The 27,914-nt window shown below is 41.0% G+C and overlaps 1 protein-coding gene across 3 annotated transcripts; it reads right to left on the reverse strand.

Moving 5' to 3' along the window:
• Positions 1-691: 691 nt before the first annotated feature.
• rubcn (rubicon autophagy regulator) lies at positions 692-26,878 on the reverse strand. 3 transcript variants are annotated; one of them, XM_085433235.1, is made up of 22 exons: positions 26,440-26,878; positions 24,430-24,583; positions 22,736-22,819; positions 20,724-20,883; positions 20,514-20,620; positions 20,063-20,288; positions 18,863-19,285; positions 18,189-18,236; positions 17,197-17,292; positions 15,343-15,458; positions 14,961-15,156; positions 13,953-14,060; positions 12,585-12,659; positions 9,922-9,982; positions 8,818-8,950; positions 8,596-8,741; positions 8,204-8,268; positions 6,470-6,708; positions 6,107-6,168; positions 5,862-6,015; positions 5,633-5,726; positions 692-2,789 (listed from the first exon to the last, which is right to left on the reverse strand). In XM_085433235.1, exons 1-22 carry the CDS (start codon positions 26,475-26,477, stop codon positions 2,653-2,655), a joined length of 2,922 nt encoding a protein of 973 aa, XP_085289361.1. In that variant the 5' UTR covers positions 26,478-26,878; the 3' UTR covers positions 692-2,652. The 3 variants fall into 3 exon arrangements, with proteins under 3 accessions (XP_085289361.1, XP_085289362.1, XP_085289363.1); XM_085433236.1 differs by lacking the exon at positions 18,189-18,236; XM_085433237.1 differs by lacking the exon at positions 12,585-12,659.
• Between the last annotated feature and the right edge of the window lie 1,036 nt (positions 26,879-27,914).

Raw genomic sequence — 27,914 nt, forward strand, 5'->3', positions numbered from 1 at the left:
CCAATCACCACACCAGCAGAAAATGAAGACTTTCAGCTGGGTTTTTATTTATTTTGATTTTCTGATGACTTGATTCTTCATTAACAGCTTCACTTTTGCAAATTAGGATTTTTTTTATTTTTTAAATTTATTTTAAATAGATCAAAAATGAAAGTAGCCCCCCCCCCAAAAAAAACAAACAAACAAAACAGCGATTAATTTTTACGGATTTATTCATTTTTAAAATAACTTGGCTTTATTTTATTAGTTCAGTTTCTTTTTCATGGAAGGACTCCAAAATTATCATAATCAGAGTTTTTAAACAGAAAAATCTATGAGATTTTGGAGCCACTTCCAATGAAGTTTTCCTATAGACTCTTATAGAAATCAAACCAAAATGATAATCGTTTGATTCACCGTATAAATAGGATTATGGCTTATTAAAGGTTCAGAAGTGCAACATTAAAAATTATACATTCTCTTTTATTTAAACTGCATACAAATTACATGTATGAAGGAAATGTTCAAAATGGGTTATTGTTAATGATCTCCTATAGTCGATCTGAAGTACCTTCATGGCCCACCAGGGGGCGCCAGCCTATTGTTTTGCAATCACACAAAAACAAAACAGGCAAAGAAAAACCTCCACCTCTGGGTCTTGGCAGCTGTGACTCTGATGTATTAAATACTAATTATGAACATACATAGCAGATGAACTTCCAAGACTTCAGTTTTATTTACCAAGAAAAGTTCAAGTGAAGAATGACACTTATTAACAGTCTAGCCAGTCATTTATTATTAACATGATTACAGAACCAAAGCAAATGAACACACAATATTAATCATAATAATTAACTTTTTTAATAGCATACATTTGGATCTGTAGTGCACTGTAAGGCTCCTTCGCTCGTCCATGTTAAAGGCAACAAAACCAATAGTAATAATCATCTAAATGGAGGTTTGTCAGTAGAGCTCAGCAGTCACTTTGTTCAGTGTTTCTTCTAAAAAGCATCTCAAAATTCAAAAATCAGTCTCTGGCAGTTTTAAATAAAGATATTTTATCCTTATGTGCCCAAAACCTCAACAACTCAAATCTACAGATGGGATACATACACTGGAGTTTTATCCAGTCTATCAAAGGACTTCAGGACTACAAATGTGATCAATTCAGCTCACAACAGAGCCAATAATCAGACATTTCTATTCCTCTGTGCAATACTGGGTTTGCAAAAAAAGTCATCAAAATAAAACGATCAGAGTTGTAAAGATATTTTTTGGTTCAACTACTGAAATTAATCATCTGCTACAGGTGATAACAGCACGCTCATACGTGGTCAGAACCTTACGGTCAGTTTAAACAGTTAAAGGAGACTCCAAGCTAGCAGTCCCATTGGAAAAATTGCTTTCGCACACAACTCCGTGTTCAAACAGTGACCCGTCGTGTTTACACTTTCAAACTGCTGGAAGAAAAAACTAAATTTAGCCCAAGAAGTGATAATGGTCTCTTCTACCTTGTGCATCTTCACAATGTTGAGAAACTCAACCGGCAGGAACTTTTAAGACCGTTCAAGATCAGGGTTCATGTTCCTGACACATCTAAAAACTCAAAGAGTGATGTCCCACCATCGGCCCCTCCAACAAAAACATGGGATCAGTGCAATTAACCAAACCTTCTCCAATATTCCAAAACCTACAACGAGCAGCCGTGTGCCAGTTGGGCTACACGCACAGCAGGTAGACGTGTGCGCAAATAAACACAAGCACCCACACTCACAACACACCTCTCTCCAGTAACCAAATGCACACAAAGCAGCAGCACAATTCTTTAAAAAAAAACAAAACAAAAAAAAAAACTCAATGCTGATTTGAAACACCTCCTCTAATGTCCAGTGTTTTTGAATGCAGCTTTGTCCAAGAGCCACACAAATGTGTGTAAAATAGCTAAAAACAGGACAGTAAGGAGCGAGGAAGAGAGCACTCCTGGGTTATTTAAATACACCGTCTTAACTGGGAAACTGATCAGCTCTTCAAATCTAACGTTTTGAAATCCCAATTTGAAGATTTAAAAGTGAAAAATGGGGACTTTCTGACAGGTCGAGAATCTTTGGCTGTTTTCACACATGAAACTACAACATAAGAGCATCAAACATCTGTGTAAGGCAGCACGTTTTCTCATTCACACACACGGAGCGATTTTATTAATTCAGGAATGATTCAGCACAGCTGAAGCAAGAAAGGTGCCCTGTTGTAAAACTCCCTTTGGAGCAACAGAAGCACTACCATACGGAGATGCTGGCAAGAATATTCAGTTCATATTTACAAGGAAATTTAAATAAAGTCATCAGCAAAGGACAGACAAATCTAATCCAATTGCCAAATCAGGGAGCTGATTTCTAAAAATCACTACCATTCTAGCAGGACGCATTCTTAGAGTAAAGTGCATGTCTAAAAGAGATTCATAGGAAAAAATCAACACCAGCCTTGGTGCTCTTTCTGAGTGATGCGGCTGCCCTGATGTAGTAAAACCTGCATGTGAGGCAATCAGCTGTTTGCAAAGGCCGTCTCGCCGGGTTACAAAGGCTGGAACAGAACGGGAGATGGTCAGCCACTACAATCATCGTCGTGTTGTGCTTCTCCTCCTCCTCTTTCTCTGAGGTTCCCCTGTTGCCAGCTTTAAGGCCCGCCTCCCTCATCTTCTTGCTCCTCCATGTTTTTGCGTGCCATCCTCTCTCTCCGGTCTGCCAGCCGCTGGCAGCGAGGACAGTCTTTACCTGTGCGGAAGCAGGTGCGGTGGTAACACGCGTGGCAGTCTGAAAAAAAGCGGAGAGAAAACATTTTTTTAAAAAGAAAGCCAGTTTAACTGAGCTTGTGTGTCATCTTAACAAGAAAGCAACACCTGCGCAGTGTAAACCAGTTTAACTAGTTTCATGTTTGGACTGCACAAACAGCAGCCAATCACAATTAGAGCTGAGGGACGATGGGTGGAGCGGGGAAGGTATAAAAGCCGCAGAAGAAAAAGGCAGAAAGCCACAAGGAGCAGGTATGTCAGGCAAGTCATATCCCGGGATAAGCTCAGCACAAGGAAACTTGTCCAGACATGTCCCGTTTCATTACTCAGCCTCATTCCCATACGATGCTCTAACGGGGATCTCTTTTTTTTCTGTTGATGATGGACTCATGAAAAAACAGGCAACTCAAATTCAAAAACAATGTTTATTTTATGAGGACATAAAATAAAAACCAGCTTAAATAATAGCAATCAGAAGCAGAAGCTACTAAAAAGCATAAATTACACATTCACATCCATGTCGTCACCTCCGCACGTTAAAGTAGTTCCTTCGACAAAAGCCTAAATACTAAAAGAAAAGGGTTTAAAAACACAGACAGGCGAGGCAGCGTAGCAACAACAACAGCAGAGTCCAGATTTACTTGACTCTTCTTCAGCCGACATCACACACGAACAAAGGGAATGAAATCACCAGCTCAGGTGGAACACGTGCGAGAAAACGACTCAGACAAACACAAACACCCACCGAAACGAAGCATGCAGAGATGTAAACGTTTCAGAGCGACGCACCACTGTAGTACAGTTGCCACCCGTTCCCAGAAAAGCTCTTAAGAAGAATAAAAGCAGCAACTACAAGGAGCAGCGTCTCTTTCACAGTGACACACACCAACAACACGGAAGCAGCTCAGAGCTCAGAGAGAACGATGGGAACGTAGAGCGCCAGCACCTCCACAACCTCAGCCGAAAGAGATCCACCGCAAAAAAACCCCGCCCAAAAACATCGCCCCTCCACCAGCACCGTAACTACAGAAACACACCAGACCTCAGTGACAAAAAACAACTGTAAAGGGAAAAAGATGGCTGAAATATGAAGGTACGACTACAACATCTAATAATAATTTAACACACAAGACATATTACAACACCTAAAGGGACAGTTCAGCATGTCCTGTGCAGTTAGAGAACACCACTCTTATGTCTGCAAAGTAAAGTTAAAACTACATATTTAACACTGGATGTAAACACGTGAGGCCCAACTCGTGCATCTGCAAAGTTTAGAGACGTTTATAGGCCGTTGTTTTACCTTTAACAGGCAAATATAAGAGTGGTATCAATATAATCATCATCATCATACTCTTGGCAATAAGGATTGTCCAACTTGGTTTCTGTAAGACTTTCTGGTTTTGGTAAACATTAATGCACAGCTACACAAGTGTTAACTGCCAAAAATGTGCGTTTGGGGTAGTAACATTTTAAATATCAAGACTGAACACTGTAAAAAAACATGTACCTCAAGGGTAGACAAAATTAAATCACTGTACAATAACTGCTCGATAGTCTTATTCAAAGGATAAATAACCGTGAGGCCTTTGGTTAACTGCAACCAGAAATCCATCGCTTGTTCTGGACAAACAGGAGCTAGTTTTAATCCAGCAAATGTATGAAATTAAACTGTTTGCTGTGAGCTGATTCCAGGTTTACTCAGGTTTCCTAATCCTTTGTGATCCCAGGACACAGCCCTCCTTACTCGTGTCCTCCACCTCCCCCTGCATCATGATCTATGTCGCGTCTCTTTGTGTTCTCCCCTCTTGTCTTATTTTTCCTCCATGCCTTCCCTCATCTTCCTGCCTCTGGTTATTTTCCTGCCTTTGCGAGTTTTATGATTTCTCCAGTTACTCCGCGTCACAATTCCTGATTCTTCTTGGCCTTCCTCCCCAGGGTTTCTTCCTCTTCCTCCATCACTTTCCCCACTTCCACTACTCTCCTCCTTCTCCTTGCTTCTCCCTCTGGAGACAACAGTTGTCAGCTGATGAGATTCTAGCCTCATAACGGGATGTTTGTCAGCCACAGATTCAGTTTTCCCCGTTCTCCCAGCTTGGGCCCCATCTTTCTTTTCGTCTGCCGTTCCCCGTGCTTCCTCTGAGGATCTTTTTTTAAACTCTTCATTTCTGTCTTCCTCTTTCACTTCTGGTTTCCGCTCATCCTCCACGTCTGTTTTTGAAGAACCTTTGACTCGACTTCCTAGCACTGATGCCTTGCCACCTCCCTTCCCCTCTTTTCCAATTTCATTTAAACTTTCCACGCTGCTGCCTATTTCTCTGTCGCTGTCCCTTTTGTCTGCTTTTAAGATGCTTTTCTTTAATCTGTCCATCTGAAAAACCTTCAAGAAGTTCATTTTTTCCTTTCTTGTATGTCTGTCCTCCTTTTCCTTGCTCTGTTCGCCCTCACTGCTCTCCACCCCACCGTGCTGACCAACGCTTCCGTTGTCATCATGCGCCATCTGTTCCTTCCTCCCCAAATCCCCCCCTCTTGTCATTACCTGCTCCTCCTCATTAAGCTTATTTCGGGAAAAAGCTTTAACCAGTTTTCCAGCAGTAAAACCTTGAAATAGTCCCCCTTTCTCATGTCTCACTTGTGCTGTGTCTCTTGATGCTTGTCGCACCTTTTGCTCTCCACTCCTCACCTCCTCATCTACTCCCATCCCTAAATCCTCCTCCCCACCCACCCCCTCTTTCATGCCCATCGCGAGGGCCTTTGCCAGGCTACGAGGCTTGGGGATCTTCCAATCTGGCCAGGTAAACTGAACGAAGAGGCGGGAGGAGGGCCTTGCACCACCCAGGCCTGCCACCAGCAGAGAGGGCTCACCTTCGCAACGCTGGCACTTGCTCAGGTGGAAAGGGAAGATGATGTCTTTGTCGTTCCCGCAGAACTCGCAAATAAAGCCTTTTGCTTGGCACAGCTGAGGATAAGATGAGGGGAAAGGAAATAAGGAAATTTTAGATTAACACGAAAAAAAACAAAAAGCATTGTATTTGTTGATGTTATTGTCCAAAAGCCCATTTTAATCTATAGAGGAACCTGACTCTCATCTTACCACACAGCCGGCTACGTGCATGGTACCAAGTTTCAGCAGCTCTTTCATTCGGGAACCCAGTTCCCCGTTGCGCACAGCAGTGAGGTCGTTGAGGGAGAAGAGGTGAAAGTCCTCTGTCAGGTGACCCGGCAGGCTGTCGAACTTGTCCAACAAGCTGAGGAGAGAGACACACACAACCTCGAATTAAGTTTGTTACCAAGCTTTGTGAAATGATCGTGGACTACGAGAAAGCAGAGATCTCTTACTCTTTAGCGAGGCGACACGTCTTGAAGAGATTTTTCATGTGAAAAAGCTGCATCCTCAAAACCTGAATACCACATTAGAAAATTATGTTTACTTCACTGTGCATGAGAAAAATAAACATGACTTGTAAGGCTGTGTTACTGTATGATGCAAAAGTCTCAAGTCAACCATCATCTCTTTATATTTTCCAGGAAAATCAGAAGTATGTGCAGTAATTCATTGAAGCACTTGCAAAAATAAATTCAAATACAGGATATAAGATAAAGACAGAGTGTGAATTATTTTCCAACACTCTTTCTTAATGATATTGCATGTTGGTGATGTTAGTCTGAACATGATAATGTCACTGCTGCCTCTGAACTCACTCGAACAGTCTCCAGAGATTTGTTTTTCTTGTACAGCTCGCTGTTGATATCGTTGAGGTTGAAAAGCGGATCTCCAGAAATCTTGCTCAGCAGGTCCCGGGCAAAGTTGCTGACATAGTATTTGCTGAAGTCCCACTTCCTCAGCACCCGGCCGGGAACCACAGCCTGAGAGTTTTCATGACAGCACTGGCAGAAGTACCGGCCGATGTATTCACAGTAACGTAGCCGCTTAATGTAGTCTGAGGCAGGGACAGGCAACAAAAACACAGGGAGGTAAGGTAAGGATGTGCACGCAGAACAATTCCTTTAGCTTTTATGTTGTTGCTGGTAGGGCTGGGCCATATTATACCGTTCACGGTAATACCGGTATAATGTTAGGCAACGATAGGAAAATGAAATATCGCGATAGAATATGAGTAAAACGCGCATGCGCAGTGCCTTTGTTTTCATACGCACATGGCCGATTGTTGAGTGAAACAGATGAACCAGAATTGGTTTGTAAAAATGGTGCAACTTCAGTGATGTGGAACTGGTTTGGTGTTTGTCCGTCAGATACACAACAAAGCACATTTTTTTGCAGAACATGCAAGCGGCCGTCGTTATTGTCGTATTTGTCGGACTAAGATGCTCTTAAATCTGGGAGTAATCTGGGTCCTAAACTCAGTACACTTCAGGTCAAACAAACACTGCAGCATCACTGAGAGTTAACTGTCTAAATTCTTTCATCTTTAATAAAACGATCAGCATTGCTGCTTTACCAGGTGTAACAATTCAGTTTAACTTCCAGGCATCCATGAAAACAAAATTTATTACATTTAACGGAGTTAGAAGTTAGCAGGAAGCTAGCGGAAGTTAGCTCGCTAGTTTCGCTAGTTACCTAAGCATGATATAGCATGTTCTGACTGAGAGATTTCTGAAAAAAAATCAAACGTACAGCTCTGCTATCACTTCCAACATAAATGAAGGCAGGAAACTAAACAGCAGTGACGTTTGTAGGGTTACTGAAGTTGGGCTAGCTGGTATATAATGATGTGCTACGTGATCGCTAGCGACACAGCTATGTTAGCATAACATAAACAGTGAAGCTGGAGGATGAACACTAAGGTTCCTCATGGTTAGAGACAAATGCAATCGCATGGCAGGATGCTGTAAACGGACCAAACGTCAGTCAGGAGAACAACTGAGATAATCCATCCACAATACAAGGCTAGTCATTAATATACTGCAACAACATGGGAATAGAGCAGCTGCCAGAGAATTCAACATCAATGAATCAATGGTACAGAAGTGGAGGAAGCAAGAAGAATGAGTTTAATAAAGTTTGATTTATCTAACTGCTTTGTTTAGCTCAATGTGCCTTATGGTCCAAAAAATACGTACTGCACACTACAGTTTAATGTTGCAAAGCACCTCTTTTTAACTTCAGTGGATATTATATATGGTTATGCTCAGGATATGTCAGCCCATTTCTACTGGAAATGCCTTTTGGTTAAACTTTCAGCAAGGAATTTGCATTTGCACTGTTACATTTTTATAAAGCTTTAATGTACATAAAAACCAGCTTCTTGTTTAAGTGAAAATTAATGGAAGGTTGTCTTTTTGCGCTAGTAATGTTGTGGAGTATTTTGTCTCGCATCAATTATATCGTCAGTTATATCGTTATCGCAAATTTTCAAATGTATATCGTGATAAATATTTTTGGCCATATCGCCCTGCTCTAGTTGCTGGTTATACCTGGGTCAATGCGGGTGCCACAGCCAGCACAGCGGTAGTTCTGTTTAGCCACAATTATCTTCCTCCTGAAAGACAACAATAAGTTAAAAAAAAAATGCAAACTGCAAACAGTTGTGTCTCTTACTTGATTACTGCATGTCTGAAATGATTAATAAATATAAGCATATCTTTAAATTTTCTGTGAAAGAGCCCACAGTCATCACTATTATTCCTGAAAAATATAAATTAAGTTCATTGGTGCTAACAGAACCCTAATTTAGACTCCTCTTCTCCACCTACTGTATCCACTTTAATCCCTGTAGTATGCTTTTATTTATTTTTCATACATACATTTATTTATTTTTTTTTAATTTATTTTCACAAAGATGAAGATGCATATGATGTGGACTCACTTGGGTGCAGGATGAATGTTGAAGATGATCTGTGGTCGCGGCGGCGCCCACTCGAGGTTACCTCTGACCCGAATCCTTAACTTGTAGATGTCTGCGTGCTCGCCGTCATCAGGAGAGATCGGCAGAGAGTCTGGGATAGGCAACAACTGGGAGACAGCATGATCAGTTGAGTACAATGTTCAGTGCCATGTTTGGAAAACTGCAAGCGGCAGGGATATGTACCTTCTGAGGGGCATCCTGTTCTGGGACCAGCCAGTCGAGCTCAGAAGCTGCAGGAAGCTGCATGCCCTCAAACTGCCTGAGTAAACCCATGGCTACTGACTCAGCTGAGTTAGACTGGAGGAAGGAGGGGGTGCTACACACAGGAAAGCAAGACATTTTTAAAAAAGGGACAGTAAAATCCACAACTTGATTCATTTTAATGTTCAAATTTGGAATTCAACTGATTGATTAAACTAACTAAATGAAGTCAATGGAGTGTAGGAAACCTAAAGCACGCTTTGTTTTGTTTTGTTTAAGTGACTTCAACTCTGGTCTTCAACTCCAAATAGGTCTTTGTGTATTATCAGTAAGTTATTAGTATGACAATAACAGTAAGAGCAATGGGGCATGGGCACGTAGAGGAAATACTTTTGGCCTATTTCACCTAGCACCTACTTGGCTCAACTTGACTTAGTTGTAATGAAAAAGTGACCTGAGTACCATCCAATGTACACGAGCTTGATACAGCAATCCAGCTGAAAGTCCAGTGACGTCATTTGCATGCGACATGAACACCACAACATTGAGGTGACGGTATACCTGCTACTCAGTGTACGGCACTTTGTCAGCCACGGGAACCATAGAGTTTTGTGGGTAGTCATTTCCCTCGTTGCCAGGTTTCTGTGGAGACGCTCATGACTCATCAAGTGACGCCACTGAGTGTCAAATTGGTGGCATGCAGTCTGTTGATGTCAAATTTTCCAATTGCTTTAGATTGTTTGGAACCCTGGCTCAGTAGGTAATAAAAAAGGTACCTGGTATCAGGTACTGCCACCTAACAGAAAACCTGAAAAACCGAGTCGAGTCGAGCTGAGCTGCCCCCAGTAAGTACTAGAGGAAAAGGGCTATTTGAAAATGCCTGTGGTTGGGCCAGTGGCTATTATAAAGGGGGTCAGGAGACCCTCTGTCCTTGCAGTGATTGGTCTGTCTAGAACGACGATGTGGTAGTGGAGCTTCCATGATTTGTCGAGCCAGAGGGCTGTTCCTTAGTGAGGTACTGAGCCAGTTTTTAAAGTAAAACTGACAAAATTATGATGTAAAGAGAAATGAGAAAAATTTACTTACAATGAATCTGAGCTGAGAAAAGATCTGCCGCTGGAGCTTACACTGTGCTTTATGTCTGCATCTAGAAGACACAGCAAAACGTTAAAGGAGATTTGGCCGAGTGAAAACAAACAGTAACAGGACTCATTTTTAAGAGAGGGCTTCCAAAGGCTTGCAAGCAACTGGCGAGTGGATGGTGTTTCTTTGGTTTGTTGCCACTATTTGCTACAGCAAAGCAGAGTTAAAAACAAATAGTAATAAAATTAATCAAAAGAGGTTGAAGATTAAAAAGTGAAACAAATCGAGAAAGATAAATTTGACAAAAAAAAAAAAAAAAAAAAAAACCCCACACCATCTCTTCTCTTCTAATTCAAGCTAATTTTAAATTCACTTAAGCAGAAAACATGCAGTGAAAGCTAAACAGTCTCAATATCATCACTAAAACGTGTTCTTAAAAAAAAGAAAGAAAAGAAACTAGCGAGCAAAGACAAAAGCAGCACAGGTTTGGCAGAACAGGAGACCGCCTGCATGGATTTACCAGTTTCTTTCAGGATCAACATTCCTGTTTGCTCATATGAGTGCAGGTTACAGCCAAAATTTCAGGATTGCAGGCAATTAAAGTTGGTGCAGAACAGATAAGATGGATTTTAAAAATCTTTTGATTATGTGTGTTATGAATAGCTTCTACTAAGCAAACTCAAGACCTACAGATACAAAGGTCTGAACGGTTGCATTTGTTCTGATTGCTCGAGATGATTAAAAATCATCGTGTGAATGTGCAATTTTCAATTAGTGGCACAACGTAAATCATGTGTGCATAGAAGCTCTGACAATTGATCTTTTTGATCAGTCTGTGTTCAGAGGAGTGAGTTGCAATTACAGCACAGTTAGAAAGCTGTTAGATTTGTTGGGATATTGTAGTCAGTGGTGTTAGCCAATTTCTTTGCCTTCCCTTTAAACGGTGCATTTTCAGGAAAATGCTACGAGAAAATTAAAGCTGTGATGTCTAAATGAAATCCCCTAAGAGATAACCGCTTCTTTGTTATTCCTCCTGAAGTGTACCTTATCAGGAATAATCCTAGCACCATTCTGGTTACTGAGCTAACTTCTTTAAATATGAACACGTGGCGGAAGGACGCATGTGTGACAACACCAGATGGTCATTGGACACATGTTGGAAGTAATGAATAATGACTGGGATGAATGAATGAATGGATGGATGGATGAATACGTGATAACCTCAAATGTACAACAGCCACATGATGCAACTGGTTAACTCCCTCGTCTCCTCCCGAGAGCCTCTTTAAACCCCGACAGGTACAGGCACATTCGTCTTCCTGCACCACCAAAACCCCGGAGCATTGAGCAACAAGCACTAACACAAAAAGGCAAGAGCACAGTTTCACTGAGGTGAGGAGGCAGGTGGCTCATCTCCAAACTGACAAGTTCTTGTAAAGAGATTAGATACTGGACACAAGGGAAATAAAATAACTGAGTGAGTATGAGACTGAGCCGATAGCATCTTAACTGTGTTTGGTTTTTAGTTATGGAAGGAAACTACATGTTGCCACTGCTAAGAGTGGTTATTCAGCACGCTATCATTTGCAATGCAAATTTCATAAACTCACATTTTATTCTTAATAGAACAAAACACACCAAGTGCTTAAACTGAGACATATTATACACATAAATATTAACTTGTTTTGATTTGATGGCAGCAACATCTCAAAAAAAGTTTGGACACAAGAAACAAAAGGCTGAAGCCTAAGTGTTTCTAACCTATTTTGTCCACATGAACAAACACAAGATGGAGACCATCCAGCGTGTTATCAGCACTCACTTCAAACAATGGTATGCGAGTACATTATTGCCTATGGAATTAGCAGCTTGTACATCAGCCATCAGACCTGAAAGGTATATACAGGTTTTAGAGCAGCACATGCTCCTATCAGGATGACATGTTTGTCAGAGAACACCTTGAATGTTGCAGACTCCATGTTCTGAACTGGCCTGTCTGCAGTCCAGATCTTGGAGCACAATGAAACAAATGAAAAACTAAATAAAAAGTACAACAAAGACAACTGAGGACTGGAGAGCAGCTATTGTGAAATAATGAAGGGATGCTATGCTCCAGTAAAATTTTAAATGAGCTTAAAATGTTACATAATGTCAGTTTAAACATTTGACATGTTGGCAAAGTTCTTTTGTAAATAAGACAAATCTGTACGTTCTCTTTAATATACATTTTACACAGATTCCAACTTTTTTGTAATTCGGTTGTAAATTAAACCCAGAAATGTATCATCAATTTTTAATGCCTTTGGTGCACAGCTTGCATAGCTCTCAATTAAATACTTAAAAACTATAAAAGCAGGTAAAGATAAGATATTGCAAAACCTTATATGCACAATAGTATAAAAATTAGTGGTGAGAGCTGAGTGAAATGGAAGTTGTTTTTTTTAAAAAAAAAAAAAAAAAAAAAAAAAAAGTATTACTATGAAACCAAAACACTAACTAGCACGGCAATTATGCAGGACCCACATCCAGCACAGTTAGAGCGATTAATGAAAGAAGGTTTTTCAGTTTGGAGTAGAACCACCAGCTTCCTCTCAGAGGAGCACAGCCACAGTAAACTGCCTGTAAGTAGCTGTGGAGCCACGCCCACCACTCCAGCCCGCAGATACCTGAGAAGAGGGAGGCGAGTGACAGGGAGAGGCCGTTCTGAGACATCGCCAACAGGGACTGACCCTCACAGCCATCTGAGAGACACAAACTGTCACCACATGCATACATTTTTACACTCCACAGAGTGTGTCAGTGCCACCCTGCGCTGCCGCATCCAGAGGAGCATGTATATGTGGAAGTCATGCAGGTACAAGGGTGAAAACACATGAAATGATTTTACTCCAATCTTCTCCTCTGACCTCTCGTATCAACAAGGCTTCTTAACCTGGAGAATAGCCACGCACTGGATATTTTCTCCTTTTTAGACCAGTTTCAGTAAACCCCACACATGGTTATGTGTAAAGATAACAAGTTAGCAGTTTCTCCTAAACACCTTTCTTCCCTTCTGATGCTTGGTTTGAACTTGAACACAGTATTACAACCAGCTTAATGTTTTAATTAATAAGTACTTTAACAGGTATATTGAATTAAATGGCTGTTGAGTTCATATACTGAGGAAACAGTAAAATATTTTAGTTCTAGGTAAGAATGTTACCAGTAACACCACACAATAAAAAACAACAACAAATAAAACTGCTGCTTCATTATTGCAAAAGCAGGAATACATCTGAATGTATTGCAACAACCAGTAAAGAGAGTCTGTAACAAGCACCAGTGCTAAAGGACTGAAGTAAAGACGAGTTGTAAATGATATCAGGTCGACAGATGAATGACTAAATATCAGCTTCACAGCATCTGTCCATGATTGTAACTTCCTGAGAACTTTTGGGTCAAAGTTTCTTTTTCCCCCTAACAACCAACCAAACCAATTATCCTCTGTTAACATTTAGTTAAATGTTACAGGACAGCCCTACTGTTAGCAGAAATCCCAAAGATGTTCATTTCCAAGTACAGTTAAATACATGTATATACATTCATACATAAAACCCACCAAGACACGAGAAAAACCACAACCCTTATTAGCAGAATCAAAGCAATTCATAGACTACGGTTGTTTGTAGCATGAGAAATATGACAGACCTCCTAGAATAGCTACGCCTTTCAAAATGAGTATGACTATACAAATACTTAGCGTGTGTGATCACATGACTTTAACAGCTATATATAAAAATGGCAACAGCAGAAATAGCTAGTATTATGTGAACTCTGCACTCAGACATTCATATTTAGGGTCTTCGGTGAAATGTGACATGCTTGGTGAGCAGACAGGCTGATGAAGAGGTTATGAATTATGACCAGAAAGTGAATTAATCGAATCAATGATGAATTATAAAATCTAGGAATAAAACTAATAATTATTCCAAAATATATATATTTGATTATTTAGCCCCCCACCCCACCCCAGTGTTCCCTCATTCCCTCTCTACCTCGCAGTTCACACTCCTCCACCTCCTCCGCTGAGCCCGAGTCAGACAGGCCCTGGTAGGAGTCCTGAGAGCTCCTCCTGGAGCCTCCACTGTCAGTGGAGTGAAAAGCTGCACAGAAGAAAGGACACAGAAATAAACAACACGTGCAATAAAAAAAATTTAAAAAAAAATCATAAATGGTTTCTCCAGTATTTCTGTGGTCCATCTGTATGTGTAAGTAAGTAAGTAAAGTTTATTTATATAGCACCTTTCACAGACATGTGTCACAAAGTGCTTTACAAAAACACAATACAGTCATAAATACATCATAAAAACCCTGGTCTAATTAAAAGCTTTTTGAAATAAAAATGTCTTTAGCTGCTTTTTGAAGGTCTCCACTGAGTCCAAACACCGTAGAAATAGGGGAAGTGCATTCCAGTCTGGGTGCAACAGCTTGGAAAGATCGGTCCCCTCGGGTTTTAAAACGAGTGTGGGAGACCACTAAAAGGTTTTGGTTTGATGACCTCAGGTTACGAGTGGAAGTATGCGTATGAATCTAATCAGCAATATGGGGGGGGGGGGGGTCCCTGTAATGCTCTTTAAAACAGGGGTCATATGAGCTCCCTTGTTCGAGCTGGTCAGTAGCCTCGCTGCAGAGTTTTGAACAACCTGTAGACGAGCTAGCCCTTTCTTGTTTAGACAAGTAAGTCAAGTCTAGTAGAGACAAGAGCATGTATGATCATCTCGAGTTCACTTGTTGACACGATGGATCTAAGTTTAGAAATGTTCCTCAAGTGAAAAAAGCAGGTTCTTACTGTCTGATTTAAATGTGAGGATCTATTAAAAGCTGATACTTGTTTTAAAGATCTGTGCATCAGTGAAAGCTACTTTAATTAAACAGACACATTGTTTTTGAAGATTGACAACTAAAAAGCTCTCTCTCTACTGAGAGACCTAGAATCACATGAAGGAAGTACTGTGTCTGTGTACAGATGACAAAAGGATTTCATGTAACTGATGTTTGCACACCGTGTTGGGAGTTTGCTGATGGCGGCAGACGGCTGCGTCTGATCTGCTGCCTTCGCAGGCGAATCTTCTGCTTCAGCTGCTGAATCTCGTTGTCACTGTCTCCTTCCTCCTCGCCCTCCTCTTGGCGCCGCATGTTGTACTTCATCAGCTCGATGGCAGCAATAAGCGACTCGGAGATGCTGAAATGGGCATTTTCCTGCAGCACACAGAGGTAATTAAAAAGGAGAATATAATAGAATAGAATAATAATTTAATTGTCCCACAAGGGGAAATTTGGTTGTAACTATCATCATATCTTCACCCATAATTTCTACATTTTTCTCCATTTCAATTATGTTTGCACTGAGATTCAATTTACATTTGCAATGAATTAAGCCCTGACCTTCTCAAGGTCTGCACAGCTGCCAAAGTCCTGCTCTGACAGGTAGCTGATGAGGCTCTGCCCCTCTGACGGCCTCCTGAACATCCCTTCTGAGGTACTGCTGGACTGGGACCCATCTGAAGTAAACAAAGCATACACAGAAACACAAAGCCATAAAAACAGACATTTACACACTGCACTGGAATTTTAGTGCCATAATGTTGCCTACAAATCAAAAGGTTCTGATTTTTGGCTGCCAGAAGAAACACTTTAATTGGGTGTTGGTCAAGACAGATTTACTTTTATCCATTTTACATAATATTGGACAATAGAGATCGAAAATGTGACGTCATTTCCGGGGTAAAACCGCAAAGGATTGTAGGTACAAGAGGCAGCACGCGCGAGCTATTACAAGACAACAGTCACACAGAGATAAACTGAGACACAAAGAATGGCAAGAAGCTGTTGTATTATTAACTGCCATAGGCGGTCACATGACAGTCACGGGAAGCCGACAGGTAAAGAGATCGTTTTTTATCGGATTCCTTCGCGGAAGAAAAATTGTTCAAGTCATGTTTCCGAAGTCACGAAGAGGCGACGGATGGCCTGGATTACAGCTATTCCAAGACCAAATCTAACGTTCCAGCTCACATGTTAGTCTGCTCCAAGCATTTCCACAAAGGTAAATCTTTTGTTGTAGTTAACACGTAATTTATCATAACATAATTGTTGATGTGGGTTACAAATAAGTCTTATATGGATTTGAACTGAATTCGTTGCGCTTTGCTGCTTTGTTCACTGTGGCTTTGCCTGCTAATGTTTGTTGTGTTTTGCAGGAAAACCAGCCTACAAAATGCTGCGGTCCAGACTGGGCACCCTCTATCGACCTGGGTCATACTGAGTTTAAAGCTGCTACCACAGCGAGATTTGATCGGTTAAGAGGGAGAGCGAGATCAAAACAGCCACGAAAAGTCCGACATATATGTGCCCAAGGGTTGTATTGAAGCAATCAAGTGATGAATAACTTTTCCAGTATGTTGTTTTGAAATGTTTTGTGGTTCTTTTGTTTTGTTTTTTTGCATTGTTGATTTGTTTTTCACCGAAGCAGCTAATAAAGCATAATGGATTTGCCTCTTTCTTGTAAGAATCTATAATAGAATGAAACAATAATGCCAGTTATAAATAAAGACAATAAATTGAATGAATTATGAAAAACTTATTTTATTTCTATTGGATCTGAAAATGTTGTGTAAAACTACAACCTGAAAAGACAAATAAATTGCGTTGGCCTGCACAGGAGAAAATGGAAAAATTTTAACGACAGCTGTAAAATGAAATAGTCCAAATCAGAAAATAGACACACCAAAATAAACTGGACCTGGGCTTGTTGCAGGGATCTGAAGTTACTAAACATTTCGTGAGTGTATGCACTCACACTTAGGACCATATAATTCTAAATATGAGTGTGATGAAAGTTGGGCAGCACGCCAACGTCTTTAGCGCACTCTGTATGCTTGTATGGTCTGACCCTTTCACTCCTTTGATTTTTTCCTCGTACTTTTTTTTTTTGCCTTTTCATCAAGTCTGTCTTTGTACGGACCTGCTGTGTTCGCCTTCGTTTTGTACGCAACTGTTTTGGGGGCAAATAAAATGCAAGCAGGGATTAAAACCGCAGAATGAACGATTACCGGTGCTGGAAATGCTAGCGCCTGATGCAGTGTTTTGATTTTGCTGCCATTCGTACCTACAATGCAATACGCGAAAGTCGCGTGGTCTGTCGATCTCTATTTAATGACCTAATTGCATTTTGAATAAACAAAACTCATCAAGACGTCAGCTGACATATGCGTGTCAGTATTCACACAGAAAACTCACAAGACTCCATGTAAAGAGAACTGGATGTGCTGGTATCACTGTGCTGAGGTGAGAACGGGCTGTAGTCTTTCATGCAGCAGTCCTCGCCTGCTGATTCTGAGAGACACACACACAAAAAAAGGATGTGTGTTAATACATCCTTCACCTCATTACAGTATTCTTTTAAGAGAAATGGATGCAAACATGCTTGAGTGCAGGAAAAGCAGCTGGTTAAATGCTTTGTGTTGGACAATGACGTCTAAGGCTATTGTGTAGTGTATGGCTACACTGAAACAAATGTGGCTTTGAGTGCCAACCAGCCTAACTGCAGAGTGAAACAGAGGTAGTCTATATCACTCAGTGACCCACTTTTACTTAAAGACCACAAACTTACAGTATTGTTTACATTGTCATTGCTTTGCAAATGTAAACAATACTGCATTAAAGTTATGTTTTGCATTGGGAATCTTCCTCTCTGTGAGCTCCAGAATTTATATTAAAACTTCAAAACATCAGAAGAAAAGACAAGACTACATGATTCTTTGAATACAATACTGACACGTAGTCTTAGGGAACCTTTATGGTCGCCGGTCACCCCCATCACACTTCAGTTAAAGGCAATGTTGCTTTTTGGGTTCTCAAATAGACGGGACACTCCCAGGTATTTAACCTCTAATGGGGCTGTAACACTGACAATTTTGAGAGTCATTGAGCCACCTCATTGTCATGCGAGTCGTAAGGGTCACATGAGCCAAGGTGTGAATTGTAATAGAGTCCCAGAACAAAAGAAAGCAAAGTGATAAAGTGACTTCTTCACACCAATCTGATTTGGTTTAAATAAACAAATAAGAAGAAAAATCCAAAACACAAATGATGGGCTGAAGACAAGAGTGGAAAATAAGAGGGATGGAGTTCTTCACCATGCACACAAAGAACTTTTTTTTTTTTTTTTTAAAAAGCGGAGGGGAGATGAGAAGTCATGTGATGGAGTACAGTGAAACTGCACCGCCAACCTGCTACCGGGTCCTCTATTATTATGGTGATTTTTCTGTGGCCCCCTCCTTTGTGCAAACAGTAGAAGGGAGAGATAAGACAAGGACAGAGCAGAAGAAGAGATGATTAATTCAAGCCAAGAAAGGGGAAACAGTCTGAGCAAACGGAGCCGATATTAACTGGGTGAAAGCTTTAAAACCTCAGACAGGAAGCGTGCGAGAACACGGCTTAACCGCATATCAGAGAGCTGTGAAAAAACACACATACTACGCAGGTAGAACTACAGCTTAACCTCACCCTTAACTGCATTAGTCAGGTACATTTCTGCTACTTACAGTAAAATTAGGGTTAGTTTAATTCTGAAAATGACCTAAACTCATGAGAAATTTACAAACTCGCTCCAGAGAAACACGCCAGACAATTACAAATAAATACCACAAGTACTACAGGCCACGTTGTGATCTATGAACATGCAACACAAAGTAACTAAGCAAGAAGTGAACTGGCTACCAGCTGAAGCTGAAGTTCACCGCTTTAGGAAGTATTACAATCAATTTTGAAGTACAAGTTTATCTTTAAATGTTTCTCATAGGAAAGAGAGGCTCCTTAATTAAACAGAAAATTGCTATACACTGTAATTTAAATAAATAAAACAATCCCTTCCAAACGGAAACTCTTGAAATCTCCTACTCACCATTCCTGAGTTTCTGATTGACCCCCGTGTCAGAGAATGATCGAGTGTGTCCTTTGAGCCCCCTCCCCGGCCCCTTCTGGCCCTCTGAAAAAGATGAACGCCTCTGCGGGGCCTGTGTAGTAGAACGCTGCAGGGATTGGTCCGTGTTCCCCCCCCGCTCGCTGCTGTGGGTGGAGCTTTGGGAATTGCGTCGATCGTTGCGTTGCCCGAGGTTACCGATGGCCAAATACTCTGGACCATCGTCAGAGTCACCGCCGCCACCGTACTCGTCAGCCTCGGGCTGAAGGAAGGAGTTTGTGTCCGTTAATGAGATTGAAGGGATGGACGCTGAGCCAGGTGGGGGTGTCGCACCTCGTGCGTTCTCCCCCGGACTGGTGACAACCACCCATTCAGATTCCAGGCTGCTGGTTTGAGAGGTAGTGTCTGCAAGACAAATGGGACAGATTAAGATTTGTACTCAGATTTTGCTTATGGGTTTTTGGTTTTTCACATATTCAAATTTTACTCCCAGAATTTTCTGCCCCACAAGGGCTTGCGTATGTAAGTATTTACATACATATAAGTATCGCGCATGTCTGTTTTTGTTTATACAAACCGACTGTCTAAAAATGGTGACACGCTGCAGAGATTTTAAATCCACTTAAGCTATTTTTTAACCACCCTTGTCCATTTCAGTGAGCACATTCAGCTCAGGACACTGACTTCGCCAACTGCATTAACACATTCTTCACCAATTGGCTTTGCCAACAAACAATCAGGCCTCTGTACGGTTAACTCAGCCTGCCTATTCACATACAAACTGTAGTGTATTCATAGCGCCTTGCCACAAATCCACCCGAGAGGGGACATTCCCCAACTCTCTGTGAATGATACTCATGGCCATTGATCAACGGTTCTTGATCAATGGTCATGAGAATTTGCATAATTATGATGAAGGAACTGACCTCCCAGCCCATTGTTCCTTCACTGGGCTGGTTTCAGTCATTATGCAAATGTACTGTTTATAAGATTGAAACCTGCAGTCAGCTGAGACTGAAGAAGTCACTTGGATGAGTGACGAAACGTTTCTCCCAATGAGAACGCGACGTCCAGATGAACAGAATCAACTTTTGGAGATTTACTTACCTGGATGATTGAGCATGCATCAAGACACTTTAAGTATAAGAAAAAATAAATCCACAACCCAGCCTCTTTTCTCACTTGTGCTGTTGCTGTTTGAGGATCCAGCTGCTGTAGTGCTTGCAGAGTTTTGGCTGGTGGCGACTGCTTCTCGCAGAGAGCAGTTGGAGGTGGTGAGTCTGCGGCTTAGAGATTCTCTACTGGGAGCCTTGTCGGCGTTTCTCCAAGCCCCACCAGATCCGGGCAAGACACACAGACTCTGGCTCTTCAGTAGTCCCAGGCAAGGTGGGCCCTTCAGAGGGGACAGCTGGGCAGCGGAAAGAAAGATTTTTAATAAAAGTAAAAGGAGTTTCTTTTCTTTGAAAAATTAAATCACTTTAACACCACTCATCAAAGATGGGTGATGGTTAAAAACTGAATGATGTGTTTACAGTCTGGTCAAACTTGAGTGAAACAGCGATGAAAAACATTTGCACAAGTGACCTTTTCATGAATAAACAGGTGATATGTGCAAAGATGTCAGAAAACCCACCCCAACAGTGTCTACTTGGGCGAGCAGTTTGGGATTATTCTGCTCCACAGCTTCCAGGCACTGGAACATGGCGGTCACATGAGGCTCGCTCAGCAGAAAAGCATCATCTGAAAGACGAGAGAGGGGGGAAAACAAAGTTAACACAACTTATACACCACAGCAATCTCTAATACAAGTATATCAACCTGGGCTGTTATTAACGTGGCTCACCATTGTAGTATTTACGCATGTGTCCCAGATGCTTGAGCAAAGGTCGGAGCTGCGATGACAGCATGTGAACCTGTAAGCTGTGAAGCAGCCAACGCTCAGCCTTGTAGCTTTCACCAGCACTCTTCATCCCAGTGCTTAGCACCGGCTCCAGGTGCCTGAACTGAGGATGGACAGAGAACAGCAGATGGGAAAGTGTTGACACAGGCTAAAACTTTTATATGTCTGTAAAAGCACATTTCCATCTCTAATTATGTGATCAAACTTGTAAACCAAAAAAATTCGGCTGATGAGGCCATAAACATTTCCTTAACTGGATTTTGTTTTTGTGACCATTCAGCAGGTGGTGCTGGCTTTGGCTTTGGAGTTCATCCTTGGCAGTTAATTGTTTCTAACACCTACCCAGATCTTCTTCTATATATTTCAAACTAGTTTCTATTGTTAAAAGAAACATTAAGCCAACACTGAGTCAACCTAACTGCTCCTCTTTTGAGTTTTCCTGCAAACATTCCCCATAAGTGTTTCCCACCAGTTGGTCTAAAGCTACGAAGAGGGTTTAGGAAGAAGAGACAGAAATAGACACCAGGCTTGAAAAGAGAGAAAAACAAGTGGAATGTCAGATGATAAAAAGCAGCACAAAACTAGAGGACGGCGGCTCAGATATGAACAACAATCATCACATGGTGATTGCATTATGCCCGAGTGAGCCCTGCTGGTCTGTAACACCAGGGGAATAATGAGGATAACTAGATTACTCCAAGTCCATTTGCTGTTATACAACTCCATTACCTCCTGACAGACAGGACTGGGGTTAAAGGCAGACCGTTTTCCACAACAAACTAGGAAGCAAAAAGTCAGCAATCTAAGCAAGTGTAGTGGCTCTACCCAGGCCATCAGATCATGTGAGTTTGGGGGGGATTTTTCAAGAAATTTATTATAAGGCCCGTGTTATTTTTCTCAAACACATTCTAACATCACTTTATGGGGATTTTCCACAAAAGGGAGGCAGTTCCAGCAAATCTAGCGCTTCAGGCTTGATGGGACAAGAGCACATTACAGGTTAAAAAAAAAAAAAAAAAAAAAAAGTAAACTATCATTTTTCCTCCAGAAAAGATAAATCCTCCAAATCCAACAGTGTCATTTTCTTAAATGCAACCTTCACACTAAAGATGTGTTTGGTTTGTAGTAAACAAATGCTTCTTCTGAGCCTAAATTATGTAATTGCTTACTCTTTGCTTTTGCAGCTCTCTCAGGAAACTTGCTATACTTTCAAAACTAAAACACACAGCAACAGCAACAACATAAAAGATATAAACATGCATGTGTGCATCCCTGGTAGCTGTGAACAAGGATTGGAGAACTGAAACATTAGCTCTTTTTACAGGTTTCACATTTACAGTAAACTAATAATAAAAAAATAAAAAAAACAACAACAACAACAACAACACCAGACAGTGTTTAAAGCTTTGAACAAGATGACTCAGAAGTAGGAAACGAAGCGAGAGAAACGAAGAAAGAAACTGATTTAGAAATGAAAACCGCATTAGCAACCAATGTAGCGTAAATAAACCACACTTAGCATTAAATCACAGTAGCATATTTTTCTCAAACACTGCTAAACAGCAACTATTAATTATTTAGTTAAGGAGAACCAGAGCCAAAAGAGTGTATACTGTATTTTGCCACATTATTTAGGGGGGAAAAAATGTAAATCACAATATAAAAACAAAAAACTTGCAGTGTTTGATTAAATAAAGATGCTTTTTAATTTTTTTTATTTTTGAACTGCTGTTCCAAATCTCTGTAAAGGCCAGCCAATCAGAAGAAAGCCGGCTTAAAGTGGGTGAGCGCTAAAGCAGCTTGTTTCAGCCAGAGGATGTATTAAGAGTCTGTATCACAGTTTCGAATAAGAAAGAAATTGAATCATGCACAGAAAGTCTAGTAGAAATATTTATGTGTCAGGAAAGATTAAGAAAAAAAAAGTTACATCCCAGCTTTAACATGGCTGGGCATACCTGTTCAACGTGGGAGGCGAGTTGTGGGCTGATGTAGCGAACACACCAAACAAACGGCCAATAGTTTCTCTGCTTGTAGTACACCTGCAACACAAGGCCAAAGGCGTGTATGACCCAGTTTCAAAAGTATCAGCTTCAACCAATACAGCAAGTCATTATGAAGAACGAGAGTTGTGTTTCATATCATATTTTCCTTAAATTTTAGAAGGGCAACTGAAAAAATATATATATTCATCCAGTTAGTTAAAAAGAAAGTTTTGGTGAATTGGTAGTTTACAGAATCGCCCTTAGTAACAATAAGTTATGATTTTCTGTTAAATTTATTAGTCTCTCACATTGCTGTGGAGCAGCTTCTCTACAACACCACTTCAGTTCATTTGCGGGCATTTGTTTATACACAGCTCTCACGGCTCCACCACAGCATTTCAATCAGGCTGAGATCTGGACTTTGACTGGGCGGCTGCACTACTGTGATTCTTTTTGTTTTCAGCCATTCTGTTGTGCTTGGGATTATTTTCATGCTGCATTATATAATTTTGACCAGGCTTTAACTGTCGGACCAACGGCTTCACATTTGACTCAAAAATACTTTGATATGCAGAAGAGTTTAACAACTGCAAGATGTCCCAATTTATGTGGCTGCAAAATAAGCCCAAATCATCACTTCTCAACTACAGTTCTTGACAGCTGGTATGAGGTGTTTGCACTGGTATACTGTGTTTGATTTTCACCAGACATGAGGCTGTGCACTATGGACAAAACTCTCCAAAGTGCTCTCATCTGTCCAAAGGACATTGTTCCAGAAGTCTTATGATTTGTTCAGATGTGGTTTTGCAAGCCTAAGCGCTGTTGCCATGTTCATTTTAGAGAGAAGAGTCTTCCCCTGGTAACGCTGTCAAACAAGCCAAACCTGTTCTGTTGTTTTTTTCCCCCCATTATACCATCATTTAGCACTTAACATGCTAACTGACGATCAAACCACCAAAACATTTGCTTCTACAGGAGGTCCTCACCCTTCCTGATGATCTGTTAATAAAATACATTTGCACTTTCCTGCGTCTTATCCTCCTAATTCACGGACGTAAGGGTGTATTTAGATTTCACAAGACTGCACAGTCCTGTGAAAACTTTTTTCCCCCACATGACTGTAAACCACCTGATAAAAATCACACGCTTCCATCCCGGCCAGATTTATTATGGTTTTATTTTTTTCCCGGTTTAGTTCACATTTGTGTTTCACTTTTGTTTTTAATTTAATATGAGGGCAGGTTGTTTCCAAAGCAGGTACTCCCATTACCATGATATGGAGAGTATCTGTCAGATCAGAACAGGTTTTTCAATACAAACACAGCACTTCTGTCAATATCACTCACATAAACATCCCAAGTCTCAATACATGCATGCACCAAAACCTCATCAGGCATGCTGTGTTGATACAGTTGATCAGGGTAAATGCACCTTCAGTGCAACACAAAGTGTTTTTGTCTTCATACCAGAATCAGATGGTACAGACACAGCACGGGAAATAAGATACAAAACACACAGGACGTATCTAGCAAAATCAGCATTCTTTATTTTCCCCCAAGCATGCGAATATGCTGGTGTTATTTTAGTAAATGCCATCCTTGTTCTGTTAAAACAAAAACAAAAAAAAAGGTTTGTTGTTGAGATCGATATGGGCTTCGTGTGCTGACCTGCTCATTCCTCAGTCCATGGCTGAGGATGTTGTTCATGTCCTTGTGCAGCCGCTGCAAGCCACCATACCGCGACCACACGTTAGGGTTGTTGGTGGACAAGAGGCCCTCCACTGTGGTCTTCAGGCTGGACAGCAGCTTCCAGTGCTCCTTTCTGGAAGGTAACAGGGAAGCAGGAAGACATTTAACAAAGAGGGAGGAGGTACAGAGGTTCTGGTGTTGGCAATGCAGCTGATTAATCCATTAATCATCTAGACCAAAATTCTTTTCTCAGAAACAATCAGAAATTCAATGACTTATTGGAAATGCTGAGGATTACTGAATGTGTGAGCAGTGTGATTACATCCCAACATGAACATGTTGACTTTTCCCGATAGCCAAGAGTCTGCCTATCAGGAAAGGTCAGTACGTTTGAACCCATTATTGATGTTCATGACGTTCTATCATGAACATCAATATTTTGTGTACAAATGTAAATAAAAGGCAGGTCTTGAACCTAGTGAGAGCCCACTTGAATTCTACAAGTACCTTCATGAAGTATACTGCAAAACAAATTCAGTCATTGACATGTACCCACTGAGTACTGAGTCAACCCTTATCTTTAGGATACAGTCAGCAGTGGAAGAAAGAAAAAAAAAAGTCAGATACTAGATATTAGACACTCCCCAAGAGCCATAAATTGCTGGCTCACAGGACTTCCTGATTCCCCCTCAGCTCAGCAAGTCAGACTTCACCAGCAGCACACAAATGAAAAAAATTAAACAAAGAAACCTTCACGTTAACAACTGAGGGTGAACTCCTTGATTATAGGAGAACTTAACTGGACATGTGCTCAATAAATCCAGTAGATAATATAAAAACACAACTGCAACAAAATAGAGAAGATTATGTGTTGTAAGGCTGTGAAACCAGACTAAAGAGTTCTTTGATCTAGGCTGACATGGCCAAAGACAAACACAACAATTTATTTTCCTAATAGATCAAAAACAGTATCTCAGGCAGAGACGGTGTGTGAAAGTAGAACGGCCAGCTAGAAAAGTCAATAAAACCTGGAAGAAGCACAACAGTGAGCACAAGGTCTTTTCTTAGGCATCAGCAGAATTTCTGAGCAGCAGCAGCATCACGAGTTAAGACACAGAGCCAACTAATCAAATCACATAATATGTGTAACACAGGAGTGTAAGGGGGACGAGGCCGGAGGTTAGCGAGCATTCTGCACATACTGCGGAGCGTGGTGCATCTGTGAGAGGGGTAAAGTTATGTAATTAGCCCCTCCACATCCAGGGGTAAAATTCCTCTAGACTCGGAGAGATTGAGGTTTTAAGGATTACCTTCCACTCTTATCTGTGCGTGTTCATGTACGAGAAACCCCGGGCTGTGCAAACTAAGAGGATCGGCAAACATGTATCCTTCTAATCTGCTAGGGAAAACACTTGGAAATCCTTGAACTTCCCAAAAGTCTTCCAGTACTTGCACTGTCAGTAATTCTGCTGATCTTCAGTAAACCTTCATAAAAATAACCACCTGCTTAGTTTGCTGATATAACCCATATTTTAATCTTATTAGACAACAGGTACTTTATGTGGTCAGTTTAGCTGTTAGCACCATCTCACTGTATGACAGCTAACAGCTCTAATAACGCTAACGAATACAAGCCTTTCCGTCATCTTCCAAATGTGCAGTCTAACAACGCCATATTTTTTTTACAACACAGTAAATAATAAACCAGGAGACCTTTGGGATAGAGCCATTAGCTCCAGCCTGTCAAACCTTGGCATGTCAGGTTAGCCTAGCCTAGCTTAACGGGTAATACTGGTATTAGTTCTTCACTAGTGTTCAAACCTACTTAGGCTCGCATTTTTTTACAGTTGACTCAGCTTAAATGCGTTCACTGCTGGTCATCTTTTTAAACAAAGATCACAGGTAACCAGTGACATAACTCTTTAGTTGCCTTGTTTATGAAACCATGGGTGTTAGCCGTATACCAACGCTGCCTAACCTGTCACTCACCTGCGCTCCTCAGATTCTCCCTCTGCCCTGATCTCCATGTCCTCAGGGAGGAACCGAGTGCCGTACAAAGCCGCCAGCTTCTCGGAGAATATCCCGTCCTGTTAGGTACAATAGAGATGTATCGCAGTAGCAGAGTTGCTTGAAAGAGTCACCCGGACTTAAAGTCTTCCGCCATCTCTACCCTGTCTGTCAAAGCCGCGGATCAAAACAGAGGAGGCCGCATGACCTGCTACAATCATCAGTGGGCGGTGGTGTTCTGCGTAGCTCTGCCCACTATTTAACGTAACAGTGCTTACTTTAAAATAACACCAGATAATACCGCCCTCAGTAACTTGCAAATAATTTGAAAATAAAAGGCTCAGTTGTGTTTTATAAATAAGTTTATAAAGAGTTATGGCTTTTAGGCGGCGGGTGAGGAAAGAGCTTTCTAGAAGACTAGATAGAAACCCGGTCCATGTCGCCACCTGTTGTTACAGAGTAGTACTGCAGGTCTGTATTTTCAAGCTGAAACTTTAAAATATTAGCAAAGATTAAACCCATAACCACAGCAAGGGAATTACCACTGACCGTTATAATTTTACACTGCAGTAGACTGAAACATTTACTCAAAAAAGAAATTATTATGATTACAAAGGACAGCCTGATATAATAAATGAGGGAATTAATCTGAAAATCTACTTGTAACTACAGTGGACTCTCTCTCTCTCTTTATACAAATAATAATAATTATTATTATTTGTATTTTTTCACGCTGTTTAAAGAGTCGTATCTATGCCTTCAATACATCTATCTATATCTATAGATAGATATATAGCGTGAAAAAATACAAATAATATTAATTATTATTATTACTTATCCCTGTGGCAGTGGTCCCACTTGACCAGTATGCACAATAATAAGAATAGAAGAATCTCTTCCGGTTTCAATTCTGTCCCATAGAAAGATCTTTTTACTTTAGTTAAAAATGTGTTCACAACGAGGCAAGAATAGAATAGAAAGAATAAATAGCAACCAGAAGAGTCAGTCGAAAGGATTATAGTGCAGAAATGACATTTTTTCACTTTCAGACCACTTTATTGGGTACTACCGGCTTGAACCCCCCATTTTCCCTTCAGAAATGGCACAGACCTTGGTTACAGCCAGCTGTTAACGGAGTTAAATATGAGTGTCGATGAGCGGTTGTGCAGGTGTACCTAATAAAGTGGCCGGCGAAGCTACTTTTCTGCCCTCCCCACATGATGGCGCCACAGTCTTACACTGTGTGTCTGCACGAGGCCGTAGGACTCTGCTGTGACGCCTGATGGCAGTGGAGAGTCAGCGGAGTACAGTGTTTCCCTGTAACAGCAAACTTTCATCCTCAGTAACTGCCAGGCGTGGTTACAAATGACTGAATGGTGAGTAATTGCCCTTGCATAACGCACATGGACATGTATAACGTGGACAGTCCCTCGCCATGTACAAATCACCCCTGTGAT

This window comes from Copadichromis virginalis, linkage group LG15, assembly GCF_057382275.1.
Source record: "Copadichromis virginalis isolate Kocher_CV1m ecotype Utaka linkage group LG15, C_Virginalis_male_GT1.1, whole genome shotgun sequence".
Taxonomy (NCBI): Eukaryota; Metazoa; Chordata; class Actinopteri; order Cichliformes; family Cichlidae; genus Copadichromis; species Copadichromis virginalis.